Below are 17,058 nucleotides of genomic sequence, written 5' to 3' on the forward strand. Positions count from 1 at the left end.
AAACGCCCTTGAATGCCCTTGATAAATGATAGCCTGCGGGACATCAAATTTATCAGCTTGGCCTTACTCAATAACCTGATCCTGAGAAGTCGCCACTTGGATATCACTAACTGAACACTTGGTAAGCTCTAGAACAAGTAGGCAATGTTTATTTACAAATTCCAGATTGCCCATGCTTTTGGCTTTGTTTCGCGGCTCACCATGCCTGTTCTGATAGTCAAAGATTACCCTAGACGAATTACTTCAACGTTCGAAACAAAGATGAATGACATTCATAGTGCGAACAATAAAAATTTAACTGCACATATGCTTTTTCTTTCCCAACCATGCCGATGTTCTCACGAATGAGATAGACAACCCCTTCAGGTCTTTATGTTACTGAGTAGTCGAACTAAGGCAGTAATAACTTTCCATTTCTTGCTCGTGAACAACACCAGCTGTTCTTGATTTGCGTCAAAATAGAAGAGCCTCCACTTCTATAAGTGTGCAGTCTATTATCGCAAAGATGCTTTTCTTTCTTCACCAACTCGCACTGCGAAACAATTATCACGTTGATTACAACGCTTGTGATACCTTTTATCGTACCTGCAACTGATCATTAGCAAATTTTACGACAGAGATCTCACTTTTCATCAACAGCAGGCTTTCTCAATAACAACAACACTCTGAGTTTATTTCACCCTGCCGATATCCCTCCAACACTATAGATTCTGCCCAGGCTGCCCGTACCATTTCCAACCTCGAGCGCCTCGTCGACCGTGACGAGGCACTGATCCGCGACTGGGACGAGACCCGCGCACCCCGTCGCCTTCTTTCCGATGGAACGTACGACGAGACACCACGCCTCAGCAAGGCATATCTCAAGACCGACCCAAGATATGCTGAAGTCAGGGAGCAGCCTGCAATCGGACGAGCCTTTTCTCGTACCTTCATCGGTAAAGTTCAGCAGGCTGCTGGGTTTCCGGTCAGAAAAGACTTCATGATCCACCATTCGATTCCGCAGGACTGTGAGCTTGGGCAGGCCTGTAACCACTGGAGCATCTTGGATGAAGCGCATTGGCACAACCACCCTGAATCTCTTTGTCTTCAGGTCGTTGCGGTGCGAAGCGACTTTGTTGCTCTAGGTCAGAGCGGCTTTGGCCTGGTTCACATGTTTGATGATCGGGAGCCTCAACAGGATAGGATATCTACCATGCCTTCGTACATCTTCAAGTTTATAAAGCCGGATTTCAGCATCCTTGAGCGAGTTGGGTACACAGTTGTTTGTTGGAGACTGGTTGACGCTTCTCCCGATGCAGAGATCAAGTGGATGGATCAGTATGGACGTTGTATGTAAGGACAGGAGGAGAAAGGTGGCAATTAGAATGTTTGTTAGAGTTAAAGGGTAGGGGTAACAAGGAATTAGATAGCGACAATGGCAACTGCTGATGGTGTCATATGGTAGGGGTTTTGAAATCCAATCTGCGGCAATTGTGTAAACCACGTGAATTTAAGCTTTCGTCTTCTTTCTTGTTTTCTCACTTTATCCCCAATCGCAGCCTGGATGGTTAACCAACTATATAATAGCCGCTTCCCGCCCGGAGTGTCGCTGGACTGTCCCACCAAGAGCTGTCGAATGCTTCAGATAATTGGGATAATCGTAAGGCACGGAGCATTGGTGTTGTTTAGTGAACGTGGATTCATCTGATCGTGATGACGGAGACTTTCCCAAGGCATAAATCAACAAAGGAGATCTAATTCTTTACCCTTACTAATAAGCTCGATAAGTTATATGCAAGCACTTCCAATCGCGTCGCGTAATTGTTCCCTTCATGTTGCCTTCAACTCGGGGACTAGATTCATTTGAGAAGACCGCCATCTATACTACGCTTTGTGCTACCATGGCACACTGAAAGAGACAATTCTTCAGATACGGGCTTGTATTTTATTTGGAGCGAACGGTACGTCTGGGACCTCGAAGTCGTATGTGGCTCTATACCACTGGGGTCGAAACCCAGGACTGATTGCTTATGCTTCCATTATTCTTGACTCTTATTTCCCATGTTAGTACTAACAATTGACTGTGCGGATAAACTTAGGAAGATTGGCGAGGAGCGGTAACATAAAGGCAATGATGCTTTCCTCCAAGGTTGTGCCTTGGACTGGTGTTTGAGATGCCGCGCATCTTGGACATTTAATCCTTCACTGTTGTCGGTCTCTGGTATATTTGCATATTTTCCGCACCAGCAACCTCCTGATACTCCTGATTCGCATCTTCCAAGCTGGCTCTCGACTAGCACACCCAACGGCCCGCATATGCCTTTCCGCCGCAATCCAACGGCCCGCCCTCCAGGAAGAGATCCTCACTTCCACGCGATACCGATGCGACACCAAGTCCAAGTCGACCTGACCACCGAACGGAGAATATGTAGGAAGCGATGCGCTCCTCGATTCTTCAACTGCAGCAGAGTTGGTTCTCTATCGACAGCCCGACCACAACTCTCTCATCTTCTCATTCACGTCGCGCGATCAAGCCCGAGTCGATCCAATTATTGTCCGTCGCCGCAACTCCTAGAAAATGCGGCACACTTGCTTTGCCCACGGTCTGACTAGCCTCCACGTCAAGCACACCTTTGAGTAGTCCATGGCACCGTTTCTGTAAAACTCCATTATGTATCGTGTCGAGCGAGTTAGTATGGACTATGTCGACCCGAAGTAGATAACCTCGTCCTTCCTTGTTCGTTCTCGAGCTTGACCTTGCTGAGCTGGCGAAGAGCCTCCCGGCGTATACTTGAAGTCTTGCCAGCCGCGCGCACCTCCTTAAGTATGCCTCTTCTTTGAATCACGGCTTCAAATGAATGTGAATGGGGCACTTTCGAGGGATCCTCTTCGTATCTTTCAGAGTACAGGTCTGCAAGGTTGCGCCTTGCCTCAGCGACGCGGTCCTCGATGCAGGGCGAGCACAGTTGGGCAACGACGTCCACAGCTTTGGCGTTACGCTCGTCGATAGAAGCCTCGGAGCGCAATTCGGTGAGGTTTCTTGCCCGTCTGGCCGCAGAAATAGGGGTGTTGCTTCTACCGATATGATCTAGTAAGATTCCTTGTAGTACGAAGCCAGAATCCTACCTGTGATCTTGCTTTTCCTGACATTCCTGAATAGTAGATTGTAGCTTCGAGTCCTGTTTGTTCATTTCTGCAAATTTGCGTTCAAGTTTCTGAACCTCATCATCGAGCTTCTCCTGCAGCTCTTTCTTCAGAGCCATAACCTCTTCCTGCAACTTCTTGTTGTGCTTTTATTCTGACTATAACTATCAGAAAGTTAAATGCAAAGATCCGACTATTATTTGTGGCTGGTTTAGGCTCATATAGAATACAATTGCGAAGTATGGTATCCGATAAGATGATATCTGGCAAGGCAGGATATAATACAAGGACCTATTAGGTAGTTAATAAGACCTCTGGAGAAGAGTATAGCGAGTAGATTTTACTAAGTATATAGTTTATTATATTATTATATTAATTTAAAGACTATAGGCTAAGACTTTTAGAGTACTTACTTGTCTAGAGTACTTTGTTCTTATACATGTTAGCTTTACTTCATTTACTTTCATTTGACTTTCTCTCCTTTCTTTTTCTTTTTTCCTCTTCTTCCCTGCCGACGCCATGTCACTTCCCCGGCAGATTTCGCTGTGCCGGTTACCTCCCCAACCCGGCAGGGGTTTCCTCTTTTACTGAAAATGGGACGGACAATAACGATGTAGCTGATCTATTTAGGGACGATACAGACTTTGAGAATAATAAAATACAAAAATACTTTTTTATGTCTGCAGTAGAACAACTATATTATACAAAACAGCTTGTTAGTGCTACGTCCATTGTAGCCAAGACGTAATACTTGAGAGTAGTGATTGTTTCTCATCTTTGTTTTCAGTCATCTCTTGGATGCGATTGACCCAATGAGGTGGCAAGTTGATTTCATCAAGAAGCTCCATAAAGGTGAGGGGGCCAAAGTGTCCCTCCACTCTTGCTCCATAGTCTATCATAAGCTCCAGAGCAGCTGCTATCTTTTCGACTTCTTCGGGGCTTCGTTTCCGCGCAGCATGTTGTTGGCAAGTCTCCAAGAAACACCCCCATGTCGTTTTCCCATCGTACATATCTACTCTGGCGTTAGGGTTGGCTCCAAGGTGTAAGAGAAGTTTTAAAATAGGGATAATGGGAACTGTCTCTGAAGGTGACCTCAGCATAGTCGCAGTATTTCCTGGTCGTAGAGCGTAATCAAGCAGAGGTCGGCCAGTATTCAATTGAAGCTCTGAAGGGTGCCTGCGAAGGCGATCTTCGACATAGAGGAGCAATCCGGCCTGGACTGCAGGCGCCAAGACGTTATTCAAGCGGGGCTTTTTGAAGTAATCTTTTGAAAGATGCTCAAGATTGTCCAACAGATGAACATCCGGATTTACAGACCGTTCTGTATTAACCCTTGCCAATTCATCCAAGATGCCAAACATCTCGGTCAAACTGCCGAAACTGATTGGGGTGTCTCTATATAGGTCAGGCTGGCCGTACATGTCTTCGATAGTGCGTGCATAATACATGAGATCAGCAACGAATGTAGAGATTGACTGAAAGTTTGTCAGGGCCTTTGTCAAAGCCAGCATAACCTTACAGAGGGAGAGATGCGGATTGAAGTCCTGTGTTGGTCGTTCCTGAATGATCTTGTCTATCACCCCTGTGTCCAAGAAGAAGTCCCTAGCTGTTCGGTGAACAAAGTCGACTTGATACAGAAATACAGCTTCTCCAGTGTTTTTCGTGACGTAGAGCAAATCGCGGCAACGTGCGTTGAGGCGTGTCTTCGCCCGCTGATGGATCCTCTTATATCTCTCTTTCGACAAGGGCTGGGACTGCATAGTGATTGCATATGCGGGATCATCCACTTCCCGGTCTAGAAATTCAAAGCTTAGTAGTGGTAACGATTGTTCCGATACGAGAACAGTTCTGAATATTCGGGTAGTGTTGTCCCAGTAGACCTTCTCAATGGAATAGAGCATGTGTTCGAAGTATCGGTATAAGTCATCTGGGAGCTCATTCAGTCTTTGTTGGAGATCAGTGTAACTGTCATCGTTGCAAAGGCCTCGTAAGAGAGAGTTTACAACAAGAAAGACCCATAGGAAAACTCCTTGGGCTCTTTGAACAATTGTTTCTGGTATCTCAGAGCATTGTGGATTATTGTTAGACAGCTCTTGAAATTTCTGGTCGGCGCCCAGTTGTTCCGTCACATAGCTTCTGATGTCCTCTCTTGTTAGGTCTTCGAGCTGAAGTTGCCACTCGAGTCTGCCAAACTCTTTGTCGAATGAATTCCAAGGTCGACTAGACACACATAGCTTGATTGAAGGAGAGGAAGCTAGAACTCTTAATGGGGCAAGCAACTCCTCGAATGTGCCAGTATAACGCTGCTTTCCGGCTGTATACTCGTCTAGTCCATCAATGAAGAAGCAAAAATGCAAAGGGAGAGACTCTAGGCTTGAGAGCCTTTGGAAAGCTATGCGAAGTTCGTCGTCGTCCCATGGCTCTGCCAGCATAAGGTCCGATGGGTCTTTCCGGCACTCAATGACCATATCAATGAGCTCTGGGCACACCTTGACAACCTGGTAAAGTATCGTTTGAAACAGTCCAGTCAGGGATTTCTGCATTGGCGTCCCGGCATTCCAGAAGAAATGGCTCGCTGTGACAACTTTTTGCCCTTTTCCCCAGGTCTTCAATCGGATCTCTGTTTCGTCGTGGGTGGCAAGAAATTTCATCAGCGTTGACTTTCCACTGCCCGCCTTACCTTTAACCCAGAAGAATCCATCACCTGATTCAAGCCACTCTCCGAAACCGGTTTCGGTACTTGTAAATATCCACTGGAATGTCGCTTTGTGATGCTCCATAATAGCACTGTGTCTTTGCCTAATAGTAGGAAATCGAAGGCTCTTTAACAGCTTATGCTGTCTCTTCACCTGTTTCGCTTCGGTCGCAAGGTTATCCAAATGCGTTATCATCGTCGTAGCCCCGTCTGCGTCAATAGATGCAACTCCCTGGATGAGATTCTCAATAGACTCCAGTTTGCTTGTAGTATTGGCTTCCAAAACCGCGTTTTGCTGCTTCAACTGGCGGATGGCGCTAAGAGCAGATGATTGCTGGACACTGAACTTACGTTTCAGTGGCTTGAACTTGGTGTCAATAGGGGTAACACTCACTAAGATGTACTTATCAATGCAAGCATAAGATTATCTCGTGCTGCGATCATCTTCACTTCCAGGTTCCGAACATCCCTAGCCTTGAATTGTCGAAGCATGCTAATCTTAATAGATTGTAAGCCGCGAAACCCTCCAGACTTAAGACGCATTGGATCAAGAAGGGCTACAAGTTCGGATGCATATGCCTCACATATCTTGGCCGTCTCCATGAGGCTATCATCCAAGCGGCTCTCATAATGTTCTTCGGGAGTCCATTGGTTCTGATGGATAAGATACGCTAGTTTACGAGAGCGTTCGGTATCGGCCAGAAAGTCCCGGTCTTCCTTTATGAAGCCGTCTGTGGACTGATAAACTCTTGTCGCTGTGCGGGTCAACTTGATGCCGACCTCCAGAAACTGAAGGATATTGCCTGCCAAGGCGATAGCAGCAAGTTCGGCCATAATTCGAGATTCCAGAATGAAGATATGGAAGTGATGATGATCAGGCTGCGCAATGAGGCTTGGAGGTTGAAACATTTGGAGCCAATCCATCTGCCTTGCTGACCGGAAGATATGACGGGCCGATGCATAGCCAGCAGTTGGGCCAAATGGGGCTGACTGGCTAGATCTCAAGCAAGGTGAAATAGTGAAATATTGATAACTAAGAGACGTATTAAATTCAATCTAAAAAGAGAAAGTTTTTGAAGCCAAATCCTCCTTCATTCACAATCTGCGGCTGCTTAGCTATGATCCTGAGGGCAAATGGTAGTACCAACTCAAACGCGAAAAGTCGTCGGTGACATAAATAGCAACAAGAGGAATAAAAAAAGTAATTTAGGCAGGTTTTTTAAGGTTTTCTTATGTCTATAGATAGCTGGAATCATACCCTGACCTTATTCTTATCTTTTGTGACATAATAGCCTAGGCAGCAAGTTCTGCCTGAACTCTGAGTTAATTGGGCTTTTTTAATGTGTTAGCTTGATATATCTCGTTGAGATATGTCGCAGGCCGGGCTTGGTCTCAATGATCCTCAGGAACAACAGCCCTTAGTAATCAAGCTAGGTGATTTAAAGTAAAACCTGTGGGATGGAATACCCCACACAGAAGATAGAACCAATCAACTCACTACTGCTCATTATAAATGACCCAACCTTTAATCCATTTTAAGCACATCCAGTGCGACACCTCTCTTTATTTCTATCTTTTTATCTCTTTCTATCCCCCCTTTTTTATAGTTTTCTTAGTAATTTTCCTATTTTCTTTTATTATTTCTTAGGTATCTCTTTTAGAAAAATCCTCTCTCCTATTAAGCTTCTTTTTCTATTACTAGCTATTTTTTCTTACCAATCACCTTCGCCTCTTTTATTAAAATCATCTTTTACTTAACTCTTTCCTTACGACGTTCTAGAGGATTACGCTAGATCGGATTTGCATTAGTATAACTGCTATTTCCCTGAATAGCATCGCTTATTTCTAATTCATATTTAACGCCAAAGAAATATTCCTTCTATAACACTTAAGCTTTTAAATGGCTCCCTTGATATATTTATTTTCAATGCCTATTTAAGTATATATATACCAAATTAACTTATTGCCTTTCAACTAATTAAAGGTTAGAGCTGTTATTTAACCTTTTCTAGCGTTAAGTGGCTATCTTCTATTGCAAATATTAATTATTAAGACGTTTTTAGCTCCCTCTCGCGAGGCCCTTTAATAAGAGCCTTAAGTTTCTTGGCTATGCCCTGAAAAGCAGCAACTTCTTCACGGAGCCTTTCGATATTATCCCTGGCATTCTTTACCTCTCGGGAGTATTATAAGTACAGGAAAAGCACTTTGGCCGATAGATCGACTACTGTAATAACGCTGGATGCAATGCCGAGCGCTTCCGCCATTGAATCTGATTACTGCAACGCCTGGCATTAGCTCAAGGTCATGGCGACAGACCAAAAATGGGTCGGCGACGTGCTGATGTTATCATCCTTGGAAATCAGCATCTGGTTTCCTTACAGTAATCAACGGCATGAAACTCTTCTCTGTTCTCTCAAAATTCAGGGTCGACGTTCTCTGTCGCGTAACTCCAACACCACGGGCGTAGATAGCTCTGTGCGTTGCAGCAGATTACTCTTCAGCTGGAATTTCCCTACATGCGTTTGGTCATTCATGATCTTGTGAGGTGCTTATTTGGGGATAATCGGCACTCTTGATGCTTCAACTCAACATACCTACGCTTGCAACGTCCGGTTGGACATTTATGACATGTCTTTTCTTCCCCTGTTTCCAAGACGCCCCTGGGCTTTCCAGTCACCAGAATTCAACACTTCTGTATTGGTGTATCTCTGTGCTCTTAGTTTGCTGTCTTCCCCATATCTGGGATGCGAGGGACGGAAGTGTGAGCCGTACTGTTCCGGACTAAACATCGTGTTTTCGATCACTTCCCTCCTCATCCTTTCCTAGCTGCGAAGAACTTATCACTCTCTCCATCTGTTATCAACCGGAGCTTGCAGCCCCTACTGCATCGATATCGTTCCTTAAGCTCATCTCAATCCAATTCTTCTGGTCAGATCTCCTGTACTTCCACTAGTCACTATGGCAGCTTCACTTAGCAACGCCGGCTCGTCGGTTCAAAGTGACACTCGTTTTGGCGACTCTCAAGCCGCAGATCACAGCGCTCCCACAACTCCCCCTCAGAGAGCCACGGACGAGACCCCGTCGCCTCCTCCAATTTTCTCTGACCAACCTTCAACTCGCTTCCGTGACATTCCTGGAGCATCACCACATCGTCAGAATCTGGGCCATCGACGACGAGCTACTACCGCCATCGGGGGTCATTTCACCATTCCACCGCGGAGACTTCCCGTCATCAACTCTCGACACGAGGTACAGCGCCCTGGTAATCGAACTCCAGACCGAGCAGTTCGTCAACATCGCCGCATCCGTACCCTTGGCACCCATCGACGATCCGAAAGCTTCCTGCAATACCTCTCGTCTGTTCAGAATCTCAGTCGAGAAATCGCTGGCGTGCAGCAGACTGGCCTTCCTGGGCAAGGGAACAGACTACTACTTGCGAGTCATCCTCCGCGAATGCTTCCCATCAGCACAAACCGCCTGGTCTAATATCGGTCCTGGAGGGATCCTCCAACACCAATGCTTCAGCCGAACATCGCAGGTCTCGGGCAGAATGTGATCGGTCTATCGATTTGTACACGCAGATTTCGGCCATGTCATCTGCCAGCTAGCAGGGTGACTGCCCCGACTTCCACGCCGATGCCAGAGCCTTCTCGATTGAGCATGCATTCTTTGGGGAATACGGATAACCCCATCGCTGAGCATGATACTCAACTCTCTGTCCGTTTGAACGCTTTCCGCTGGCCGGGACACCCAATGCTATGCGAGTGCCAGATTTGCGTGGAGTACAATCGCTCGCCATAGCTCTTGATGTGGTTGGAGACTCAAGATGCGCGTTGGTGACGCTATTAGATATGGGTTGCTGAACTGAGCCTACACTGGACATTTTGAGGCTAGAAGTGGTACTGCGGAGTGACTGCGATGTCCTTGAAAGCATAGACATATTTGTTGTATTTATTCATGTTAGCACTTAAAATTTCACGAATTGTATCTCGCTGTCAATAAGAAGAAGTTGCTGCCTATAAGAAGTAACTGCTGTTAATTGCTATTTGTAGGAGGAGCTGCTGTTGATGAGAAGTGGCTGCTAACAATAATGCATTGCTCCTGGCATCTTGAGGCCTTTATGTCAAAGGTATACCAATAACATCAGAATCTACAGGCATGCGATACTGGCTTTTATATGCATTTACTGCATGCGATCTTGCGATAGAACGCGTTTGAAGAGCTTGACTCCATGAGTATTGCCCCATCAACCCTTGACCAGAAAGGGTTGCTGGTTCTTTTCTGAAACAGTTTGACTCTCCACTACTTCCCGGGAAGATAAGTACGGGTTCGTTGGCTCGGGTCATAGACTCCATGAACAGGCTGAAGGTCCATAAACAGCACCGAGGAATTCGGTCAAGATCTCGCCCATCCGCGCATGTCAGTAGAGCAAGTGAGTCCAGGACACCATACACAAATCATGGGTTCGTCGCTCTAAACGTTGGACTACAAGTGTCTTGTTTCCATTGCGTAGCCAAGACCAGCTACTTTCGTTGCCCAAGCGCATTTCCACCCATGCCTCGTCAAACAACAGGCACAAAGCATAGACATCATCCTCATAGTTATTGCTCTTATCCCATGAGGCCTTGGAGAAACAGGATTGTCTCAATCTATCACCGCAGCACCGTAATCTTTGGACAAAGCTGCAGTGACGAGTCAAGAACAATATGTCGATTTTGCTGTGGCTTGTATCTTAAGAAACGCGCAAAAGGGATGAATTCCTATGGTTCTGGCCATCGATATATTCCAGATCAGCCAGAGCAAGGGCAAAGATACTCGAAGTTACAACGTGGAGCGCGTTAATGCAAGAATAGTTTGACTGCCCTAAACCTGTTGCTTCGTGAAGAGCAGGATCTCTTGAGAAACTTGATCGCCAAGGAGTACTAAATGGATCTAGGTATTCCAGGAAGATCGAGAGATGCTTGACTGCAAAGGAGATATGCACCTATAGACAAGGAGTTGCTCACTACATTATTCAGAGCGAGGTTCTCAAGGACGAAACAGGCCGACCATTATTCAGACTCAGGAGGAGGCATGTAACATCAGGATTGGTCATGCAGATAACTTAACCAATGCTTAGAAAGAACATTCGGGTGACGCAGAAGCGCCCAAGATTACCAGACTTCTTAATTATCTAGAGACGGTTGTTTTGGGGATGAAGGATATAGCGTACGATGGCTCTCTTATCAGCTTCTTGACAGTTCTGTGTGCAAGCTGATTATGCTTGGGAGGGCTATGCAAACTTCACGTTAAACCTTTCTCCTACCACTCAGATAGCAGACGAAGACCAATAAGCGGTGAACACAGGATGGCGATCCCTTCCTCTGTTTCCTCCCCACTGCGGCCACCATCACCCATCTGGAATACCAGATGCGGAACTCGGCAACATTGACCAGCAAATCTGCACGCGTGCCGAATGCTCAAAGTTAAAAGCCATCCCAAAAGGTTCAGCCAGCCCAGTCCCAGTCCAAGCCATTCAAATCACCAACTTTGTCAGCAAAGATTCGACTGACCCGGCCAGCGTTGTGATAAAAGCCACTCCGGCCAATGATAACACCACTCTCGATATCTCATCCCTGTACACGAGCGTACTGCTGCTAGCATCGCAAACCACCAGGATGGTCCTGATGTATTGCCTGACTGCATATGTCAAGATCCTCACTTACATCCTCGACAATGAGGAATCGTCCTGTAGCTGTACATGACGACTAGCACGTTGACGTCTCCTCTGCATTGACAAGCTTGATATTAGGGTTATGACCGCTTTTGCTTGTTTCCTGATAAAACACCTACGAGTCTCAGACCAGAGAACTAAAAGTCTTACAGTTGAGCTCGATTCGCCGGCTGGTTAAAGTGATAGTTCTTCCAGCAATGGCAATAATATAGGTTCTCTTCAAGGATAATCGCATAAACAGCGGGACATTGAGTTGCAGAGAGATAATTTAATATAGCGCGGTAGGTTGGAAATAAAGGCTGTCGCTCTTTAAGTCCAGGGTAGCTCTGTAATTTTCAACAAGACGTCGCTTGCATCTAAGTCTCCGGTCTCTGTCGCTGTGTCCGGAGGTCTTTAAGAGCGTAGATGCAATTATATTGGAGTGAACCGATGGGTAGACGGACTTAGTATAAGAAACCGGGTCTGTTGTTGTAGCGCGGATCTTGAGATCCTAGCAACGTTTTATTCTAGCACCAGAGCGCAGGGTTATTTCTCCATGCCAGTAGCTCAGTTCCATTAGGCAATTATCATGACACCGCCCTAGAAACGATTGCAATTGAGCAAACTCTAATAACGATAGTCTATTTATTGCTGTAGACAGAACTCCGCAAGACTCAACTAAGTCTAAATAAAAATACAAATTTATAATACGTTGTACGAACTATTAAATCGGGTTGTGGCGATCTCAAGGAGAACCTCCCTAATCAGGAACAAATTCATGAACCTAGTACACGGCCAGATCCCTTGCGCGCAACAAAGATAGTTCCTGTCGCCTTAATACCGACGCCAGAGCCTGAGGGTCTGGTAAAAGGAACAGCCCGCTCCCGCACAATGTTCTTCATCACGGCAGCGCCCTTCTCCTTCTCCTCCTCGCTCCAAGACTGAAATGCCCTCGAGCCGAACCCATGTGTTAGAAGATCAGCGACTTCGTCGGCCGTCTTGCCGCCCAGATGCACGTCAATTACAGTGCTAGTATGTACGTCGAGCCCGGCACCTGACAGCACGGCCTTGGTATGCTCCGGGTCAAGCCAGATGTCGGGGACAGGCGGCTTGAATGGCGTATCGTCGGGGCGGATCTGCGCCTGGACCTCCTGAATGATCTTGATATGTCCCATCGTCGTCCAGCCGGTGACCACGGCCACTCCATCGGGGCGAAGTGTACGCGATATCTCTCGGGCGCCCTTGTCGGCGTCGGTGAAGTACATGAGGCCGAGGTTCGTAATGGAGTGGGTGAAGGTGTCGTCTGGAAAAGAGAGTTCCTCGCCGACCATGGCGGCCGCGTGGACGTTGGGATGGGAGGCGAACCGATCCCTAGCAATGCTGACCATATTCTCCGCGACGTCGATGGCGTGGATCTCAGGCTGGATCCCGGACTTAAGGATGATGTCAGTCACGATGCCGGTGCCGCATGCGTTGTCGAGAATCTTCGACTCGGACGTCAGAGGCTTTAGGTCCGCGATGAAAGAGATGGCATGCTGCGCGAGTTCACGGGTAGCTCCACCAGTGGTGGCCTCGTACTTGTCTGCAGTCTTGTTGAAGTGCTCGGTGGCTGTCAGCTTGGGAGCGGACGACATGGCGGCAGAGCAAATAGCTAAAGCATGACTTTAAGATAGCACCATCGGCATATTGTGACAGGTTCGCAGATTTATATTTCGTATCGAACTCTGATGAACGCTTCAGGTTTACGGATATCGCAATAATACTCTAATGATGTCCGGAAGTCGGAGGAATAACTGTTTACTCATCATTTCCGGGGCCCACGATCACACCTAACCTGAAGAGGCTAAGGTAGTTTATAAGGTTGGGCCGCTCTTAAGCATTAATCCATAATAGGCATAGTCTCTACTGAGTTCCCCAGCTCTGGACTGAAAATTAGAAACCCTCCGTGGAAATTTATGCAATAGTTCCCCCGGGTGGTCCAATTGCTTTTCGTGCTCTCGGATGTTTTCTTTACTGTTTTTGTCTTGTCAATTCTCTGACCATTGATCAAACAAAATGGGCGCGTCCATTCATCACTCACAACGGCGTGTCTCCTGCGAGGCTTGCCGGAATGCGAAAGCGAGATGCCAACGAATCCGACCAACTGACTCTCAGTGCGCGCGATGCTTTCTCCTGAAGATTGAATGCATTGTTGGACAACAGAGAAAGGTTGGTAGACCACGACTACCGACTTCTGGTCGACCTACGCATCGCGAACAGCACAACAATATTGCAAACGAGGTGATGCTATGGACAAGAGAAACTGGCGTTGTCGAGAATTCCAAACATTCATCAGATACACTTACGCCATCATATTATAACGATCAAGCCAGCTTGCTGAGTCCTGAATCCTCATTTGCCGACTCTCTTAGCGTCTTCAGCTCGGAAGCAAGCAGCTGGCAAGAAGCCATTCCTGACGAGGGCACTTCATCGACGTGGGATACATCATGGGAGCTAGACCTGGCTTCGCTCACTTCGGGTGGCAACGCCAGTTCTCACAGGTACAGGTTTCTCTCTCATCCGCCTTCGGTGGTGGATTTATCACCTTGGAGTCGTGAGGTAGCCTCACCGAGATACCCAAACATACAGCACCCGAGTCACACAGACAGCCTTTCCCAGTTGCAACGCATCAGTCTTGATCTTCACGTTCGTGCTGTAGCGGTCGAACACCACAAACAAGCACTCACTTTGGACATGATCAGCTATAAGCTAGGCCCGCTTTACAAAGATGGATTTACATTAGCCCAGTCAGTCTTGAAATCCTCTCAGGACTTTCTCGTTATCCTTGCTCGGCTTCATAGCTCCCGATCAGGGGCAGTATCGTCATCAATACCGCCACCCGCCCTCAATTTTGCTGATTTGGGTTTGCCGGTACTCCTGCCGCGTCCTTGTATCACGTACCAGCCCTTGAGTGGCCCTCTGGCTCTGACCATAATTAATGTGTTTACACAACTGATAGCTCTTTACGAGCTGATTATTGAAAAGCTCTCTGCACGAGTTAACCGTTCAGATGTTCTGCCGATCCCACCTATTCCTATTTCCGCCTTTGAAGGGTCAATGATGGTACACCCCTGCAAACAAGGCTTGCTTTTTACCCGTATGGCTGTGCCTCTATTAGAAAGAATGGAAAGTGTATTGGGAACTGTAGGAGGCCCTGAAAATTGGGAGGGTTTATTAACTCCACGACAATTGGACGTTCTGTGGATTGAGCTTGGCGGAGTGAATGGCGAGACTGACGTCGGTATGCTGCGTCCCATACGGTTGAGGAAGGCATTCCATGACGCTGAAATAATATTAAGGCGGGTTCTCTCCTAATGAAATCGAAGCAATGTTACATAGCCAATACGACTAGCTGATATTGATACTTAACTACTACTCCTGCTAAGTTATATGACAGTAGCTTGTATCTTGGCTAGAGGCGGAGCCGGTGTCACAGTGTGCCGTACTGGATTGCGAATACTACCGTAAGGACGCATTATTAGCCTCGTCCGTACACTCACGCTAACCTTTCTCTTGATGAACAATCAACCTCTGCGGTTTTTTAGCTTTTCCTGCGCCATAATCTTGATCGAGATGACGTGGATCTTGGTGTGGCGAAGATTACCAACCCTGCGTTCTGAAAACCCTCCCCGGAGGCTTTAAATAGAGAGCTACCTGGATCCTTGCACTATACCCGATATGGTGATAATGAATCCGTAAGTTCTCGTAGCATTCCCCCCAGAATGGAGTATATATCACATAGAGCTCTCTTCTTTCTCTCCTCCCCATGCCCTTTCTTCACAGCCTCACCACTAACCTCGTACCCAACTACTTCACATCCATAGCCACAAATTTGACAACCACCACATCAAACATGCCTCTCGTCGACGCCCTCATAATCGGCGCAGGTCCTGCGGGCCTGTCTGCAGCTCTTGCCCTTGCCCGCCAGCTGCACACAGCCGTCGTCTTTAACAGCTCGCTCTTCCGCAACGCACGTTCGGAGCATATGCATACCATACCCACATGGGATCACAAAGACCCCGCTGCCTTTAGGGGCGCGACACGTAAGGAGATCTTGGAGCGGTATAACACAATCTCGTTTAAGGATTGCGAAGTTGCCAAGGTCGAGAAGACGAGTGCGGGTGACTTTGCGGCCACGACTGTAGATGGGACAACATTTACTGGCAGGAGAGTCTTGCTTGCCAGTGGTGTTACTGATTTGCCGCTTGATATCCAGGGATATGTCGAGTGCTGGGGCCGATCCATGTGCGTGTTTCCCATTATGACATCCTGAATAACACTAACTCCTCTAGCTACCACTGTCTCTTCTGCCACGGTTATGAAGATATTGGAAAGCCCTCCGCTGGAATCCTTGCCCTCGGAGAGGTCTCCTCCCCCGCAGCAGCCACAGCCCTCGCGCGCAGTGCCAAGCAAATAACCTCCAAGGTTGTGATCTACACCTCAAACAACCCTGGCGTGCAAACCGCAATCGCAGCCCTCCTCGGCCAAAACAATACCGCCATCACAACAGACGACCGTGAAATCGCTTCTCTCGCTCTTGGTTCTGAAGGGAGCGGAATCATTATTACCTTTGCAGATGGAAGCTCGGTTCAGGAGGCGTTCCTTGCGCACAAGCCGCCTACGAAGCTTAACGGCCCGTTTGCAGAGCATTTAGGAGTGGAGTTGACGCCCGGTGGAGATATTCAAGTAACACCACCATTTGGAGCCACCAGTGTCAAGGGGGTTTATGCGGCAGGAGATTGCGCGGCCAAGATGAAGAATGTCATGCAGGCAATGCATATGGGGACGTTCGCGGGGGTAGGGATGGCGCATGACTTGCAGGCTGAGGGGTCCAAAATTTAGATGCGAGGGCTACGGGCTCTATGTTGCACATATACTCCAGAGACAGGGTTTGGATTAGTGTTAGGCTATCCTATCTAAGTTATCTTTGCCTAAGGGCTTTCTTTTAACTAAGATATAGCTATGAAGGGGGATAGATATATAAAGAGGTAAGAAAGGAAAATAAGAAAATAAAAACAAATAGTAATAAAATAAGAAAAAGGCAGATTAAAACACATAAGTAAGAAAATAAAGAAAACAAGGTTATAAGAGATATAGGTAGAAAGAGCTAAAAAGAATATATGTATATATTACTAGGAAGGCCATAAAAGAGAGAGGTAGCTAGAGAGCTATAAAAGCAGACTTTGCTATATAGCTTATATGTTTTTAGTTGCATATGCAGACTTCCTGTGCCGTCAAGATATGACATGGCGTCATTCATTGCAATAGCAGGGACTACTCATCTGAGCTGAGAAATCTATTATAATAACATCCTATATGAGATTCAGCTTTATTATTCTTTATTTCTATTCTATGGTTTATTATGGTATACGCAGCAAGTTAGGCTTCCTTGTAACACGTTTAACATCCATTGCTATTACTAACACTTTCTGTTAAACTAATTAATTCTGATATCTTAAGGTATACTCCTTGTTCCAGTATACTGATATAATTAAATTAATATAGTTGC

General features: G+C 46.7%; 5 protein-coding genes across 5 annotated transcripts; 3 read left to right on the forward strand and 2 right to left on the reverse strand.

The window, feature by feature from the left end:
* Positions 1 to 201: 201 nt before the first annotated feature.
* FOBCDRAFT_209801 (uncharacterized protein) lies at positions 202 to 1,336 on the forward strand (the record flags this gene model as incomplete). Its single annotated transcript, XM_059609288.1, has 2 exons — positions 202 to 277; positions 708 to 1,336. The coding sequence occupies 2 exons, from the start codon at positions 202 to 204 to the stop codon at positions 1,334 to 1,336; spliced, it is 705 nt and encodes a 234-aa protein (XP_059468258.1).
* A 2,509-nt stretch (positions 1,337 to 3,845) lies between these two features.
* On the reverse strand, positions 3,846 to 6,652 carry FOBCDRAFT_193937 (uncharacterized protein; the record flags this gene model as incomplete). Its single annotated transcript, XM_031194230.2, has 2 exons — positions 3,846 to 6,159; positions 6,213 to 6,652. 2 exons carry the CDS (start codon positions 6,650 to 6,652, stop codon positions 3,846 to 3,848), a joined length of 2,754 nt encoding a protein of 917 aa, XP_031030851.2.
* Positions 6,653 to 12,286: 5,634 nt separating this feature from the next.
* Positions 12,287 to 13,220, reverse strand: FOBCDRAFT_193939 (S-adenosyl-L-methionine-dependent methyltransferase; the record flags this gene model as incomplete). The annotated part of the gene is made up of 1 exon (XM_031194232.3): positions 12,287 to 13,220. Exon 1 carries the CDS (start codon positions 13,142 to 13,144, stop codon positions 12,287 to 12,289), a length of 858 nt encoding a protein of 285 aa, XP_031030853.2. The 5' UTR covers positions 13,145 to 13,220.
* Positions 13,221 to 13,565: 345 nt separating this feature from the next.
* On the forward strand, positions 13,566 to 14,864 carry FOBCDRAFT_150549 (uncharacterized protein; the record flags this gene model as incomplete). The annotated part of the gene is made up of 1 exon (XM_059608348.1): positions 13,566 to 14,864. One exon carries the CDS (start codon positions 13,566 to 13,568, stop codon positions 14,862 to 14,864), a length of 1,299 nt encoding a protein of 432 aa, XP_059468259.1.
* A 538-nt stretch (positions 14,865 to 15,402) lies between these two features.
* Positions 15,403 to 16,391, forward strand: FOBCDRAFT_209807 (uncharacterized protein; the record flags this gene model as incomplete). Its single annotated transcript, XM_031194234.2, has 2 exons — positions 15,403 to 15,794; positions 15,842 to 16,391. 2 exons carry the CDS (start codon positions 15,403 to 15,405, stop codon positions 16,389 to 16,391), a joined length of 942 nt encoding a protein of 313 aa, XP_031030855.2.
* Between the last annotated feature and the right edge of the window lie 667 nt (positions 16,392 to 17,058).

The sequence above is a fragment of the Fusarium oxysporum genome, chromosome XII (assembly GCF_013085055.1).
Source record: "Fusarium oxysporum Fo47 chromosome XII, complete sequence".
Taxonomy (NCBI): domain Eukaryota; kingdom Fungi; phylum Ascomycota; class Sordariomycetes; order Hypocreales; family Nectriaceae; genus Fusarium; species Fusarium oxysporum.